Consider the following 17,858-nt stretch of genomic DNA (forward strand, 5'->3'; position numbering starts at 1 on the left):
GAGGATGAGACCCTAAGCCCCCTCGCCCAAGATGCTGAACACACACAATGTTCCCTCTCCATCCCTATCTGCTCTCTCTATCTCTCTCACACACACAGAGCTAGATACATTGATTCACTGCAGTGGTTGCTGTGTAAGGTTTGTGGTTGTGAACTTGCTCCCTCTAGCCTGATTACCTGCTGTGGCTGGTTTTGTATGAGGGTATGCAATATCACTGCATGCACTGTTACCATGGCATCACAGGGGCACGTTTCCTATTCACCTCTCACAAGCCTGCATGCAACCTGAAGCCCAACCCCCACTCTCTCTGCCGCTTACCTCTATTTCTTCTAATGCCCTAAAACTCCATATCTCTCGGTCTGTCCTTTCTTCAAATAACATTTTATTGATCACATGCTTCGTAAACTATTTAACTAACTATTTAGCAGTCTTATGGCTTGGGGGTAGAAGCTGTTCAGGTTCCTGTTGGTTCCAGACTTGGTGACTTGGTACCGTTTGCCAAGCGGTAGTAGAGAGAACAGTCTATGACTTGGGTGGCTGGAGACTGAATATTTTTTGCGCCTTCCTCTGACACCGCCTGGTATAGAGGTCCTGGATGGCAGGGAGCTCGGCCCCAGTGATGTACTGGGCCATACGCACTAACTTCTGTAGTGCCTTGAGATCAGATGCCAAGCAGTTACAATACCAAGTGGTGATGCAGCCAGTCAAGATGCTTTCAATGTTGCAGCTATATAACTTTTTGAGGATCTGAGGGCCCATACCAAGTCTTATCAACCTCCTGAGGGGGAAGAGACGTTGTCATGCCCTCTTCTCGACTGTGTTGGTGTGTGTGGACCATGGTAGATCCTTAGTGATGTGGACACCGAGGAACCTGAAGCTCTCAACCCGCTCCTCTACAGCCCCGTCGATGTTAATGGAGGCATGTTCGGTCCTCTGTTTCCTGTAGTACACTATCAGCTCCTTTGTCTTGCTGACGTTGGGGGACAGGTTGTTGTCCTGGCACCACACTGCCAGGTCTCGGACCTCCTCCCTATAGGCTGTGTCATCGTCTTGGTGATCATGCCAACCACCATCGTGTCGTCGGGCAAACTTAATGATGGTGTTGGAGTTGTGCGCTGCCATGCAGTTGTGGGTGAACAGGGAGTACAGGAGGGGGCTGAGCACGCACCCCTGAGGGGCCCCCGTGTTGAGAGTCAGAGTGGCGGATGTGTTGTTGCCTACACTAACCATCCTGGGGGTGTGATCCAGTTGCAGAGGGAGGTGTTCAGTCCCTGGGTCCTTAGCTTAGTGATGAGCTTGGAGGGCACTGGTGTTGAACGCTGAGCTGTAGACATAGAACAGCATTCTGACGTAGGTGTTTCTTTTGATCTCTGCATCTCTGTGTGAGGAGTAAAGGACATCTAGTTGTACAGGTGAAATGCTGGTAGAAATTAGGTAAGAGGGATTTCAGTTGTCCTGCATTAAAATCACCGGCCAGTAGGAGCGCAGCCTCTGGATGAGCATTTTCTTGTTTACTTATGGCCTCATACAGTTTGTTGAGTGTGGTCTTAGTGCCAGCATCAGTTTGTGTTGGTAAATAGACAGCTATAGTATGGTAAATAGTATGGTCTACAGCTTATCATGAGGTATTCTAACTCAGGTGAGCAGAACCTCGAGACTTCCTTAATATTAGAGATTGTACTCCAGCTGTTGTTAACAAAGTGACACAAACCACCCCCCTGAGCTTACCTTACACTGTCGTTCTGTCCTGCCGATGCATAGAAAAACCAGCTAGATGTGTATTATCCGTGTCCTTGTTCAGACAAGAAACATTGGATATTCTTCCCCTTGATGCTGTTACTGTTGGTGTGTGACTCACAGTGGCTACTGTACCAATGTGGCAGAGCAAGTGTGTGTGTGTGGGGGGGCAGGTGGGGGTAGCCAATGTACAGTATCACACCGCCATTATATTAATCTAATGAATTCAGCTTTCTATGTCACAGCAGAATACTGTACTGTGCTCATCTTTCCAGAGAAAAAAAGGGGGTGGAATGGAGAAGGGGAAATGGACAGAATGTGGGAAGGGGGATGAGGAAGAGTGGGGAGGAAAATACAGTATGGGGGAGAGGAGGGAGTGAGAAGGTGGGGGCAGAGACAAATAAGTGTGCGGTCATGCTGAATACAGTAACAGGAAGGGGCAGAGGGGGAATGGGGAGGAGGAGCAGAACTATGATTCTCTCCTGTAATCCTCTCGACAGAGGCATGAGGCTTGTGATGTGTAACAGAGAGAACGAGAGAAGGGAGAGCGAGACCATGTGTACGAGAGGGTGATGAGAGACAGAGTGACAGTGAGAGAGAAAGAGACTCCACATTGAGACAGAGGATTGCAGAAAAAAGGAAGGAAGGAAGGGGTGGCGGTAGAATCCCTCATTCCAATAGAACAGGAGGAGAGAACCGAGACGGCACAAGGGAGGCATTCTTGCAAGCACAAGTGAACCAGCGATCAGGCTAGCAATCCAAGCACATTTACCAGATAAGGAAATAGGGAGGGGGGAGAGAGAAAGAGAGAGGTCTGAAGGGGGGCATGTGGCATGCTTACGTAGTTTGACAGAGATCGAGTGAGAGAGTGAACCAGAGAGAGTGAGAGAGTGCTGAAAGGAGAGGGAGGAACAAGGAGCGAGACCTAGAGAGAAATAGGTAATCACAGAGAGACTGAGCTCAGAACACAAACATAAGGAGAGGGGAAAGGAGGGAGCAAGGAGAGAGAAAGAGCAAAGAGAGGGAGAGAAGAGAGAGATGATGGTTTTCCAGGAGGATAGCCACTCATCCCTGCTCTCTGCGGCAGACATGACTCCAGGCGGAGGACTCTGCTGGAATTAGCCAGAGGGACGATAGAGGACAGCAGGTCTGCAGCACCACTGTCTAAGTGTATGCAGCAAGGCAGCTGATTGAGTGTGTGTGCCGGCGTTTATTTTGTCTTTTGTTTTACTGTTTCTTGTAGTGATCGGGGGTGGAGGAGCCAACGTTTCTCATGACAATGAATTTCAGTAAGCAATACAGTGCATGGCAGGAGCTTTATGTGCAAATGTGTATTTACATCATATTGTAGTAAATATAGGGAAGATTCAGGCAGTGACAGTCGGTCCTTGAGTTTGAGCGTGTGTGTGTGTGTGTGTGTGTGTGTGTGTGTGTGTGTGTGTGTGTGGTGGGGCTGTGCATGGAGGTGAGCAGAGGAGGGGTCAGCTGGGTGCAGTGTGTAGTGTGCTGGGTTAGAGGAGGCAGGGTACAGGGAAGGTACTGAACACAATGCAAGGACAAGAGCTTCACAACCATGGGAGGGAGTGCATCTGAGGTACCAGGACAGCCCTGGGGGTAGGGTGGAGGACAGAGCGAGAGAGGGCAGGGAAGAGCGGGCGTGAGGGGGAGAAAGAGGGGGAGGAGGGAGAGAAGGAGAGAGAGCGAGATCATGGCTGTCACATACAGTGAGCTATAGCATAGATCTGAGTGGTGCAGCAGGGGGAAGACAAGCTTCACTACACAGGGAGGGGGAGGGAGAGAGGAGGAGAGAGGAGGAGAGGCAGACGGCACCACTCCTCTGCCAGGAAGAGAAGAGCACAACGGGACCGGACCAAGGGAGGGCACACACCTTCACCCCCACACAGTCACTCCCATAGAGAACCATCGGCCAGGTCAACGAGTAGAGGTCAGAAGAAGCTGGTGTGGGACGGGGGCGGATGCGCCCCCTCTGGCTGGGGACCGTCAGGAGCGCTGAGCCCAGGAGGAGGGGGAGGAGGAGCGGGAGGAAGAGGGGGAGAGCCCCGGAGACCCGGTTCCTCCTTAGGCTGAACCTGTCTTTCAATGACCATGGGGGAGTGGACCATTCTGGAGCGGCTGCTCGAGGCTGCTGTCCAGCAACATTCTACCATGATTGGGAGGTAAGACTGTCCTCCTGCCACTCATCACCAGTGTCTGTGTGTGTAAAAATTGTTTTGTGTGTGTGTTTTTGTGATGGGAAATGCTTGTGTGTTTTTTTTAATTGAAAGAGTGTGTTGGTGTTTTGGCAGGTAGCCTAGCAGTTTAGAGCATTGGGCCAGTAACCGAAAGGTCACTGGTTCGAATCCCCGAGCCGACTAGATGACAAATCTGTCCGTGCCCTTGAGCAAGGCTCTTAACCTTAATTGGTCCTGTAAGTCGCTCTGGATAAGAGCATCTGCTAAATGACAAAAACGTACATGTAAATGTATGATGTGTTTGAGTGTTAACTGGGTTGGTGGTATCCCTGAGGACTGTCCCAGCAGTAGCCCCCGCCCCGCCCCTCCCCTCCCCGGACATTCCCCCCCTTCTGTGCCCATCATTAGTTAAGGGATAAGCTAATTGCACATAATCAATAGCTGGTATTACTGGGCATTAGGGCTAATTCAGCCAAGCTCCTGTGTTGATTTCACCTATTGGTCCTGGTATTGATGGAGGGGCAATGGGAGTCTCAAGTAGCAAGGGACAGGAGGAGGGAGGAGAGCGAGACATACCGAGAAAAGAGGACATAAATGAAGGTGTGGATGAGAGAGGAGCAGGATGAGATGGAGGAAATGATTCTGAACTTGGCAGAGGAGAGATTGCTTCTTGTGGTTTTGTGTGTTCTGTAGTTACTGGAGTGTAGTGACAGAAGGTTATGCATGAGCAGATTGGAGTCTTATTAGCAGTGAAGACATGTACTGAGGACAAACATACTGTAATGGCAGATTTTTTTCTCTGGCATGTGAAAAATATGCATCATCGTCTCTCGCCTGCCTGATTAGTCAAATTCAAAGTGTGATTTTCCACCCATTAACCACAATGTGAGTTACTCACATTGGTAAACTGCACTCGTCCCTTGTATGGAAAAATCACACACGATATTTCCATTTCCATATGCTTGCTTACCCAGTGAAGCATACAGCTATAGGATTTCAGGATTGCAGTACAGTGCAGTAGAGAGGAAGTCTACAGAGCTTGGCTACCTGTGTTAACATGGAGGCCAGCTGCACTGCTGTGCTCATTAACCTCAACCCCAGGTAGTCCCCAGCAAGGGCAAAGCCTGACCTTCTCTCTCAGACAAGCACAGTACAATCACTGTGTGTCTGTGTTTGTGTCTGTTTTTGTTCTTTTGTCTTTTGTGTGTGTGTGTGTGTGTGTGTGTGTGTGTGTGTGTGTGTGTGTGTGTGTGTGTGTGTGTGTGTGTGTGTGTGTGTGTGTGTGTGTGTGTGTGTGTGTGTGTGTGTTTGTCTGTGTGTGTGTTTGTCTGTGTATGTATGTGTTTGTCTGTGTATGTATGTGTTTGTCTGTGTTGTCTGTGTTTGTCTGTGTATGTCTGTGTTTGTCTGTGTATGTCTGTGTTTGTCTGTGTATGTCTGTGCACGTACATGTTTATCAGAGTATGTGGCTAGAAGGCTATATACAGCAGGCTAAATAGAGACTGAGGGCGACATTTTCCTAGTGCAAAAGCACTGTGCAAAGTACAAACATTACCATAAACCTCATTATAATCTAGCAGCGCTATTTCATTTTAAACTTTTCTTCAACAATGTGCGTTATGAAGAAGCAACTATTTATGTATTGCTCAGTTTACTAAACTCAAGTTAAATAATTGACTAAATAATCAAATCGGAGGGGATTATTTAACTTGAGTTTAGTAAACTGAGCAGTACATAAAGTCACCTCTTCATAGTACATTGTTCAAGAAAGGTTTCAAATGAAATAGCGCTGCTAGATTATAATGATGTTTATGGTAATGTTTGTACTTTGCACAGCGCTTTTGCACTATGAGATGTCACAACAATGTTGATGGTGTTAAATGTAGGTTGTAGTGTAGTATCACTACGGTATTATTATTTCATATTATTCAACATGGTGGATATGAAAAGCAAAAGGAATAATTATAACCACAAATAGGAACTAAGTGGGATAACAAATCCAAGTTCAGGCACTCGTGTGGGTCTACAAGTTGAAAAGCCTTTAATGTGTGGGTGAAGTCATGATTAAAATCCACCAATGCGTATCAGCGAACCCCTTCATCAGGGTGTCCCAATGGTGGATATGATTTGGGGTCATGTTAAAGTAGATCAAAGTTCTAAAAAATACTGATAAAGTAGACCACACAAACCACCAAACCAAATATGTGAGTGTGTACATACTGTATCTCCCCATGTCTCTAAATGCCATACGATTATGAACAGGATAAGGGATCTGCATTTTCCTCACATCTCCTTTGAGTTTAGATCAAGCCCCTGTCTGGCAGCTAGAATCAATGATAGTCTGTCAGGTGCAAAAGAGGAACACAATAATCAGAGAATGAATCAATGAATGAAAAAACGCCTACAATCATTCAGAAGCAGAGACAACTCTCTCAATGTGTCTGCGGCGTCTGAAAGAGAGCATTATTAATGCTGACATGGACTTCTGTTCATGTCTTATTCTTAATCTGAGCGCTGCTGTTGATCATGCGCTTTACAGGCCCGACAAGAAAGGCTCCCCCCCATAGCAAACATATTTGATGACTAATTCTCCTCAAGCTAAATGTGTGTCCATCCTTTTCATCATTGTCTCCTTCTGGAGTATTCATATGTGGAGTTAAAGGCATTGAGGTGTTTCCACATTCTATACCAAACATGGTCAGATGACTAAAGTGGTCATGTGAATGGTGACCCTATAGTGCACCACAGATAACAGTCTCTTGTTATTTGTACATTCTGACGCTCAGTAGCCTACATTCCTCTGGTTTCTCCTGCCGCTGGTGAGGACATGAGGGTGTGTTGTAACTGATACCTTAGTGTTTGGGCCATGTTCAATCTGTTAGTCCTGTCTGTGTGGCCTCTAGATGTTAGCGGTAAACTGATATCTCTGTGGTGGCCCTCTATCACTCCATTATGCCTGTCTGTCTGTGTGAATTTAGATACTTCATAGCAACTGCAGATATGGGACTGAGTGTTTAGATACATACATGGTGCATGTATACAGGGTGAATCTTTAAGCTACTGTAACGTGTCGGTGGAGGCCTGGCTGTGAACTTGTTTCATGTGGTCAGACTGCTGTTTCAGAGATGTGATTCTAGAAGAATCATTATACATCAGGGTCAGGTCAGCCATTTTGCACATTCAGTAGTGTATGTAAATGTAGCAGCGGTCTGGTTAGAATGCATGTTCATGTATATGTGACAGTTCTGTTATAATCCTGCTGACTAGATTCTCTTCTGACTCCAAATCAAGTCTCTGTCCCCCTCCTGCAGTCACTGTGCCTTATACTGTCTGTTTGTCCTAACTGTCCTCTATAGGCTATCTCTCACACACTCCCCCCTTTTCTCTGCTTCATTCTGACACACACGCACGCACGCACACACACACACACACACACACACACACACACACACACACACACACACACACACACACACACACACACACACACACACACACACACACACACACACACACACACACACACACACACACGCGCCTGTGATCTCTCTTACAAAGCGTTAATGTGCTCTTCCAGGAGAGAAATAAGCCGGGGGGTTCCTGTATTAAATCAGGTTAAACACCTTGCAGGTAAAAGGGAAAGGAAGTGTGTTGATGCATCATTTTCTCCACTGCAATGCTGTAGTGGGGTCAGTGCCAGAGACGAATGGAGCGAGAAAAGAGAGAGAGAGAATGGAGGACTAGGGGATCAGGGAGAGATTAAACAATGGAAATGAGGGGATGGAGGGATGGGAAGGAAGGGATAGAACTGCAGAGGCTGAGGAAAGAGAGGGGTTTGAAACATGAATACAAAGAGGAGGGAAGAGGAAAAAGAGGGTAAGTTTCCATCTGCAGAGTATCTGAGTTGGCAGCACAGGTTGTTATCACAATCAGTGGCATGGAGAATCTGTGTCATTACTCAATACACTGGAGATGCTAACTGACCCTACTGCAGAGGAGACAGCCATACTGGATACATCCACAGCATCGGGCTACATTTTTATCTTTTAGCAGACACTCTTATCCAGAGCAACTTACAGTAGTGGGTGTATACAAAATAAGACAGCTGTTACTTATAGTTAGTATTTGCTTCTTACACATAGTCCCATATTCACGGAGGGAGGGAGGGAGGGAGGGAGGGAGGGAGGGAGGGAGGGAGGGAGGGAGGGAGGGAGGGATGCTTCTTCAGTGTGATAGCCAGTGTGTTGTAATGCAGCTCTCTAATCTCTGTGCTTGGTCAGGTCTTCATTATGTGCTGCCATAAGCAATTAGCACTGTCTTATTATGGAGACATGCTCCGTATGAGATGAAATAACATTTTCACTCTGTGTGTCCAGTATGTGTGGCTGAATATTATGTGACTGCTCTCTGTTTTTGTGCCCTTGGTGTTTGTCCACTGTCAATAATGTATTTGCGTTTCTGCTAGTTCTGGCTGTATGCAGACCTATGTGTGAGTACTCGTGGGGTGAGCTAGTATGTGTTTGAGAGGTACACAGTATGTATGCATAGCATGTGAGATCATGACCTAGTGTATACATGAGTCTGTGAGCATCATCAGCGTGTGTGTGTATATGTGTATGCATATGTGTCAGTGTGTGTACGTTTGTGTGTATGAGCTGGTGTGTGGGTGTTTTCCCTGTGCATCTGGGGTCAGTGCTCTGGGCCGGTGCAGCCTCTGGAGGCTGGCAGCAGCAGCTGCTGTGTGGATGAATGTGTGAGAGCCTTCAGAAGAGCCAGGGCCTGGATGTCCAGCCAACACACCAACTACTACAGGAGCTACCATAGTCTACCATGCCAGACCTCCAAAACCACGTCGTTGTCACGGCCTGGTTCACGACGAGGCTGCCATAGACCTAACACTGGAGCTGCTAAATCAGATTACACAGCCTACACATCAGCTAATCTATAGTATACCGTAGAAGCAATGCAGCAGAGCTGCAGAGCGTTTAGAGGCTACACATAAAATGAATTGCCTATACTGTAAAGACTTCCTGGCCATTCAGCATTACCAACACACCATTGCTTGTATAAACCACCATTCAATAGACACTGGCTCTACACTCAGTGTACTTGCTGTTTCTATACCTTTCAGCATTACTGTAGGAGTTCTAAGAGCCTGCTCTGATTCATGACTGTGACATCATCCTAGACCAAAGATAGCTAGAGATTCAATTATCCACTTGGGTTGCAATCAGACATGCTCTTTAGCTGGATGATTGGGTCTCCAATCAGAGACCTGGCTGTGGTGGTTTACATCACATTCCATACCAGCCAAGAACGCCTTCCTCACTGGTACATTCATCTGGACAGGCTGTTTCTATAGTAACTCACAACTGTGTATATGTGCACATTTGATGCAATATCTTCATTAAGGGATGATTCATCACCATGATTATTGGTGAATTTTAACACATTCGGTATGAGAAAATCTATAGCATTTTATAGACCTTGAAAGTATGGTTTGGTCACAGTGGGGCGAATCGTCTGGTTTTCTAGGACACCGTGTAGGGCACTCAGTGTGAGATTGACTGATGTAAGACATGATGTAAGACACGTTCCAGCCAGTCTTGCTGTATAGGATCTGAGGCTGGAACGTTGATGGTGTTGTACAGAGCTGTGTAGAGGTGGTGCCTGGATCCCCATCCTGGATCTTCTGGACCAGTTCAACCAGTTCAACCAGTTCAAGCAGTGGCCGTTGGCTTGATTGAAGAGCTTCCAAAACAAGAAGGCGAACTTCTAATGGTAGTTGAACATCTTTTTGATCATCTGATGTGGGATATTCAGATGGTGAGGGCCTAAGGGCCTTCCTGCCTTCATTTGCTCTAATGTATGGGCCCTCTCTCGGCAGGGTTTTACTGATGTTTCTAGATGACCTTTTCCCACTGCTTTCTGCTAATGCAGCAATCTACTTCATGCTGATTATCCTGTTCTACAGCAGAATACCACGCACGCACACGCGCACACACACACACACACACACACACACACACACACACACACACACACACACACACACACACACACACACACACACACACACACACACACACACACGGCAATCCCAAACCATGTAATACCTACACCCAAACAGTCCAACACCTGAATAAACCAACAGCTCAGGACCGCAGTAAAACTCACACTGTGCAACACCATCACGTACCCCTGTCAAACATTGCAGGCAAAGCAACCCTGTGAATTCTGCAGAGCCTAATAGATGAGAGGGAAACGTAATGACCTGTGCCTTTCCCGGGAAATACAGAACATGAAAATATTTGCAACTATTCAGTACAAGAATACATAAAACATGAGGCATAATGAACACATCTGTAATGTTGATTAGTAAGAAACCATACGGAGTTAGAAACCATACGGTCCTATGCCGTGGACGTGTGAACAGACAGCTTGTGTAGTGCAGCATAGGTGCAGTGTAGGGCCCGCCCCTCTGATGCAGCACACAGCAGGTGTTTGAATGATGATGACAGTCACTCGTTGTGACAGCAGGACCTGGACCAGGCTGCACCAAGGGAACTGCTGCAACACAAACTCACTCAGAGCATCTCTGTGACGACTTGACAGAGGCTCTGTCACACTCAGACTCTTTCATTGTTGAGATACATACAGAAGCTTATCTTGTTCTATTATCCATTCAGTACATCGACAGGGTAATCAGCTGCTGCAGCTGTGTACATTCTCACATTTCAAAACCCAGAGATACAGTAGGGATCATAAGGTTCTTTGCCATTAGCTTTATGGAACAGGACATAATATGCTTTTCATCTAGCAGTGTCTGTCAAATGCCTTGCTGAGAAACATCAATACCCTCACTTTCTGTCAAACCATCAAGGAGACAAACACTTACAGTGCATTCGGAAAGTATTCAGACCCCTGATTTAATTATTATTTTCCCTCCTCAATCTACACACAGTACCCCATAATGACAAAGTGAAAACAGGTTCTTAGAAATGTTAGCAATTTTGTGAATTCTTAAAACAGAAATACCTTATTTACATAAGTATTCAGACACTTTGCTATGGGACTCGAAATTGAGCTCAGGTGCATCCTGTTTCTATTGATCATCCTTGAGATGTTTCTACAACTTGATTGGAGTCCAAAATTCAATTGATTGGACATGATTTTGAAAGGCACACACCTGTCTATATAGGTCCCAAAGTTGACAGTGCATGTCAGAGAAAAAACCAAGCCATGAGGTTGAAGGAATTGTCCGTAGAGCTTCGAGACAGGATTGTGTCGAGGCACAGATTTGGGGAAGGGTACCATTTTTTTCTGCAGCATTGAAGGTCACCAAGAACACAGTGTCCTCCATCATTCTTAAATGAAAGAAGTTTGGAAGCACCAAGACTCAACCTAGAGCTGGCCGCTCAGGCCAAACTGAGCAATCCGAGGAGAAGGGCCTTAGTCAGGGAGGTGACCAAGAACCCGATGGTCACTCTGACAAAACTCCAGAGGTCCTCTGTGGAGATGGGAGAACCTTCTCAGAAGGACAACCATCTCTGCAGCACTCCACCAATCAGGCCTTTATGGTAGAGTGGCCAGACGGAAGCCATTCCTCAGTACATGGCAGCCCGCTTGGAGTTTGCCAAAGGGCACCTAAAGGACTCTCAGACCATGAGAAACAAGATTCTCTGGTCTGATGAAACCAAGATTGAACTCTTTGGTCTGAATGCCAAGCGTCACGTCTGGAGGAAACCTGGCACCATCTCTACGGTGAATTATGTTGGTGGCAGCATCATGCTGTGGGGATGTTTTTCAGTGGCAGGGACTGGGAGACTAGTCAGGATTGAGGGAAAGATGAATGGAACAGAGAGATCCTTGGAAAACCTGCTCCAGAGTGCTCAGGACCTCAGACTGCAAGGACCTGACGCAAGGACCTGAGATGAGAAGCAAGTACGGGGAGTCAAACATTTATTCAGGGACAAACATGGAACACGACAGGAACAGCGTCAGCACACGGGTAAACAAGGACATATGACGAACAATCCCGAAGCAGGGAACAGAGCTAGGAAACAGACAGATATAGGGAAGGAAATTACACAAGTAATTGAGTCCACGTGAGTCCAATGAGCGCTGATGCGCATGACGGGGAAAGGCAGGTGTGCGTACTGGAAGTGGCTTGAGTGCGTAATGTTGGAGTCTGGCGCCCTCGAGCGCCAGAGGGAGGAAGAGCGGGAGCAGGCGTGACACAGACTGGGGCGACAGTTCACCTTCCAACGGGACAACCACCCAAAGGACACAGCCAAGACAACGCAGGAGTGGCTTCGTAACAAGTCTCTATATGTCCTTGAGTGGCTCAGCCAGAGCCCAGACATGAACCCAATCGAACATTTCTAGAGAGACCTGAAAATAGCTGTGCAGCGATGCTCCCCATCCAACCTGACAGAGATTGAGAGAATCTACAGAGAAGAATGGGAGAAAGTCCCTAAATACAGGTGTGCCAAGCTTATAGCGTCATACCCAAGAAAACTAGAGGCTGTAATCGCTGCCAAAGGTACTGAGTACAAAGTACTGAGAAAAGGGTCTGAATACTTACATAAATGTGATATTTCAGTTTGGGAGTTTTTATACATTTGCAAATATTTCTAAAAACCTGTTTTTGCTTTGTCATTATAGGGTATTGTGTGTACATTGACTAGGAAAATAACTATTTAATCAATTTAAGAATAAGGCTGTAACGTAACAAAATGTGGAAAAGTGAAGGGGTCTGAATACTTTGCACTGTACGTGTGTGTGTGTGTGTGTGTGTGTGTGTGTGTGTGTGTGTGTGTGTGTGTGTGTGTGTGTGTGTGTGTGTGTGTGTGTGTGTGTGTGTGTGTGTGTGTGTGTGTGTGTGTGTGTGTGTGTGTGTGTGTGTGTGGTGCATGTATGGCTCTGTGGCTGTGTTTCTCTTGTGGCTGTGTGGCTGTATGGCTGTGTGTGTGTGGCTGTATGGCTGTGTGTGTCTGTGTGGCTGTATGGCTGTGTGTGTGGCTGTATGGCTGTGTGTGTGTCTGTGTGGCTGTGTGTCTGTGTGGCTGTGTGTCTGTATGGCTGTGTGTGTGTCTGTGTGGCTGTATGGCTGTGTGTGTGGCTGTATGGCTGTGTGTGTGGCTGTATGGCTGTGTGTCTGTATGGCTGTGTGTCTGTATGGCTGTGTGTGTGTCTGTGTGTCTGTATGGCTATGTGTCTGCGCGTGTAATTGTGTATTTGCTTGTGTGATTCCCTGCATACATGTGTGTTCTATAAGAGTGGAAGTGTGTGCAAATGTTCATGTACACGGCATTGAACCTCTGAAACACCAATGGTGTAGAGATCTCTTCTGTTTTATTTTCAAACACACTGAGAGGCAGTGTAGTGTACACACAGCTGCTCCAAACACAGACGACCAGACACACATGCCACCTCGCACAAGCAAGGGATACACACACACACACACACACACACACACACACACACACACACACACACACACACACACACACACACACACACAGTACATGCACACTCGCATACACATACACACATAAAAATAAACACGCATGCTCATATGCAAACACATACACATGCCCATGCGAGGCCCAGGTGGTGTGAGAACAGTCCTGCAGCAGCATGCAACTCTATTTAAAGTCTGTACCATAGTACCACATGTTCTGCCTGCTCTGCTGCCCGGCTAGGAATCTGTTCCATCACATCTGCCTGTCTTTCCCCCTGATTTAGCATGTTTGTCTCACTTTACATCTGCCTGTCTATCTGTCTACATTCATAAGGTTTCTGTATCTTCTCACGCCTCACACACAGTTCTTGTTTCTCTCACTCCTTCATCCCTCCTTCCCTTGCTCTCTTCTCCTCTCCCTCCCTGAGCCTCCGCTCTGACTGGATCAGTAGGGGGTTGCTGTGGTAACCGGCCATGGAGAGTGGGTGTGGGGGGAGGTGGGGCTAATTTTAAAGACACACCAGGGTCTCCTTTGACACTGCACTACGAAAAAACTTGGAGAGAGAGAGAGGGAGAGAACAAAAGAGATGTAGTGGGAGGGTGGGAGGGTGGGAGGGAGAGAGAGAGAGAGAGAGAGAGAGAGAGAGAGAGAGAGAGAGAGAGAGAGAGAGAGAGAGAGAGAGAGAGAGAGAGAGAGAGAGAGAGAGAGAGAGAGAGAGAGAGAGAGAGAGAGAGAGAGAGAGAGAGAGAGAGAGAGAGAGAGAGAGAGAGAGAGAGAGAGAGAGAGAGAGAGAGAGAGAGAGAGAGAGAGAGAGAGAGAGAGAGACGTAAAGAGAGAGAGAGAGAGAGAGACGTAAAGAGAGCGAGGAGGAGAGGGACGTAAAGAGAGGGAGTGAGAGAGAGAGATTAAAAATGGCAGCATATGTATTCAGCAGTGCTAAAGACGTTAATTGAACAGCCACTGGTAGCTGCCTCTTCCACATAAATGGAGGCTATCTAAGCTGCTTAGTAACAGTAAAATGAGGGTCTGTATCTTCTGAGGAACTCTACAGCCTGCTGCTCCAAATGAAGTGCACACACTCAATCAATGTCCCATTGAACACTTCACCATCAGTCAAACCAATAATATGGGCTAAATAATCAATACACAGGAAGGGAAGGAGAGAGCATGAGGGGCGGGGCATTGCTTTAGGACAGCACTAGCAGTGAATTTTAAACATCGCTGATGTCATTTGGTTGACATTTTCACTGATGCCAGTGGTGCATATTGCAGTACATAAACCATGTTTAGGTGAGGAAGCATTGATAAAATATAGGAGCCTATTTAATGGGGTTTAGACCGTCTGTGTGTGTGTGGATGTAGTAGTACTGGGTAGATTGAGGAGGAGTGGGATTAAGCTCTCAGCACGTCTCCACAGGCAGAGCTGAGAGGGAGAGAGACAGCTCATCTCTTATCTGTCTGCTGTTGAAAAATGAATGGAGATGCTGGCTGGATAGGAGACAGGAGGGTTACGCTCAGCCAGCAACATGATGGATATTCATGCAGGGTTCCACATGTTCATTATCCACAGAAATGACTGAGACTATCTCTCCTCTCCTACCTTTCTTCGTTTCACACTGCAGCAGCTGAGGGATTCGTGCATACACATGCACTCACGGGCACACACGCAAGCACACACACATTCACACACACACACACACACACACACACACGAGAGTGACCACTACACACATCTGATTAAACTTGTCCTTGGTGTGAGAGCTGCTTTTGTCTCCATTGATTTGCTGTGGTTGAGCAGAGGTACATATAAAACACAGCCTTTATTGGCTTAAGACAAATGATGTCACTCTCACACATGACAAAAGCCAAAGCCAACCTGCAAACACGTTAGCTTTGGCTTTCAATGAATGGTAACAGACTGGTAACATGTCTAATTAATCATGTCAATATCACAGTACTTACAATGATTATTTGTTATACTCTGTGTCACATCTGACTAGGGTTGCAAAACTTTCAATAAATTCCCTGGTTGAAGGATTCCCAGAATCAGGAGGAAATAAGTACGAAATCCGAAATCCTCCAACCAGGATGACTGTAAAACCAGAACATTTATTGAAAGATCCCAGAATTGTGCAACCCAAGCTACATTTAACACTCCTCTTAACACATAACTGACATTGTGTCTTCCCCACCCCTCTCTCTCTCCCTCTCTCCAGGATCCTGCTGACAGTAGTAGTGATCTTCCGTATTTTGATAGTAGGTATAGTGGGTGAAAAGGTCTATGAGGACGAGCAGATAATGTTCATCTGCAACACTATGCAGCCGGGCTGCAACCAGGCCTGCTATGACAAGGCCTTCCCCATATCCCACATCCGCTTCTGGGTCTTCCAGATCATCTTGGTGTGTACGCCCAGCCTGTGCTTCATCACCTACTCTGTGCACCAGTCCGCCAAGCAGCGTGACCGCAGTTACTCCATGCTGCACCCCTACATAGACCATGGTCATGCAAGTCACCACAGTCGTGGAGGCGACCACCACGCCCGCAAGCTACGCAACATCAACGGTATCCTGGTGCAGAACCCCGACAGCGGCAAGGAGGAGCAGGACCTGGAGGTCAAGGAGATCCCAAATGTAGCCCGGGGGCTCACACAGGCCAAGAGCGCCAAGGTGCGGCGGCAGGAGGGCATCTCCCGCTTCTACGTCATCCAGGTGGTGTTTCGTAACGTACTGGAGATCGGCTTCCTGGCAGGCCAGTACTTCCTGTATGGCTTCAATGTGCCAGGGATGTTTGAGTGTGACCGTTACCCCTGTGTGAAGGAGGTGGAGTGCTACGTATCACGCCCCACAGAGAAGACGGTGTTCCTGATCTTCATGTTTGCGGTGAGCGGCATCTGTGTGCTGCTCAACCTGGCCGAGCTCAACCACCTGGGCTGGAGGAAGATCAAGACGGCCGTTAGGGGTGTTCAGGCCCGCAGGAAGTCCATCTGTGAGGTGCGTAAGAAGGACGTGTCGCATGTGTCCCAGGCCCCCAACCTGGGCAGGACCCAGTCCAGTGAGTCAGCCTATGTCTGACAGAGGTTCCTCCACATGGGGGGACCTGGACCTCTGGACCGAGCACAGATTTCTCTGGGGAGGACGAACACTCAACCCAGCTCCCCCCACCCTGAGGGGCACTAACTTTACACTGCAACATTATTCAGGGGTGCAGAGGGACTTCACATGGCCATACTGAAGGATTATTGGAGAGAAGAGCTTTTTGGACTCTACAAGAGAGAGAAAGTACCTAAATGGCAGTTGAGGTACTAACTAAAGTTAGATTTAAACTGTTGGGGGAGTTGTGCCTTCCAAGAGAACACACTGGATAAAGAGGAGATGGGACTAATTACTGTAAGAATATGAATTAAGGATAATTCAAATTAAGAAATAAGTCTCACATAAATATATTATCTTTGCCTTTGTGAGAGGTCAAACGTTGTCCCTTCATTTATTTAAGTATGTGTGCATATGCAAGAACGTATGTGTGAGCATGCATGCGCATGTGTGTGTGTGCGCAAGAGATAAGGCAGTGTGTATGTCCTTTGTTCTGCAGTCAGAGCAGAGACGATGGGTGAAGTTGAGTTGCTGAGGGAATGAAAACATTCCTTCTTTCCGTTATTTTCCTTCCCTCCCGGCAGCTCCACTATGAGGAGCCAAGCAGAGGAGATGCATCTTTTATCATCCCCTTATAAACCCAGAAAAGAAGGCTTTAAAATGTAAAAAAAAATCAACACCAAAACTATACCTCAGCACAAACTGGAACCCCTGTCCACGTCCCGTCCCCACTCCCTGCACTAGCATTCCTCCCATAGCTCCCCCCGTCCCCCCTGACCCCCCGTCACCCCCGTCCCCCCCGTCCCCCCGTCCCCGTCCCCCCTGCCCCCCGTCCCCCGTCCCCCCCTGCCCCCCGTCCCCCATCCCCCCGTCCCCCGTCCCCCCCATCCACCCCGTCCCCCCTGCCCCCCCGTCCCCCATCCCCCCGTCCCCCCTGCCCCTCGTCCCCCCATCCCCCCCATCCCCCCGTCTCCCCTGCCCCCCGTCGCTGTATTATGCATTCTTTTATAAGACTGACTACAATATGAAGCACTAAAGGAATGAATGGGATTCCAACCAGCCGTTATTTCTCCATTACACAGGAAACAGAAGTATTTACTCGCAGAACATTTTAACGTTTAACCCACAAGTTTTTGCTTTACTATTGAATTTGGTGCCATATTTCCAAGTTACTGTAAATAATTGAATGTAATAATAATTGCATAAAGCCAGCTTATTCCCCTATGAGGCATGGGTGGGCGGGGGCATGGCGTGCGTCAGGTTGGGTGCTGGGATTTGGGTGGTGCTGGAGATTAATCATAGATTGCCAGCTTTAAGAATATATCATATTAATGTGCTCTTTGTTAAGCTTTTGTTCTCTAATGGAAATTGT

General features: G+C 47.4%; 1 protein-coding gene across 1 annotated transcript; it reads left to right on the forward strand.

The window, feature by feature from the left end:
* Positions 1 to 2,170: 2,170 nt before the first annotated feature.
* LOC106603352 (gap junction delta-2 protein) lies at positions 2,171 to 17,269 on the forward strand. Its single transcript, XM_014196920.2, has 3 exons — positions 2,171 to 2,884; positions 2,981 to 3,914; positions 15,613 to 17,269. Exons 2-3 carry the CDS (start codon positions 3,838 to 3,840, stop codon positions 16,466 to 16,468), a joined length of 933 nt encoding a protein of 310 aa, XP_014052395.1. The 5' UTR covers positions 2,171 to 2,884; positions 2,981 to 3,837; the 3' UTR covers positions 16,469 to 17,269.
* Positions 17,270 to 17,858: the final 589 nt, after the last annotated feature.

This window comes from Salmo salar, chromosome ssa04 (assembly GCF_905237065.1).
Source record: "Salmo salar chromosome ssa04, Ssal_v3.1, whole genome shotgun sequence".
NCBI lineage: Eukaryota > Metazoa > Chordata > Actinopteri > Salmoniformes > Salmonidae > Salmo > Salmo salar.

Coding starts and splice junctions, on each gene's coding strand:
- LOC106603352 (XM_014196920.2), top strand. CDS start 3,838: ATGACCATGGGGGAGTGGACCATTCTGGAGCGGCTGCTCGAGGCTGCT. Junction 3,915..15,612: donor CATTCTACCATGATTGGGAG/GTAAGACTGTCC, acceptor CCCTCTCTCCAG/GATCCTGCTGACAGTAGTAG.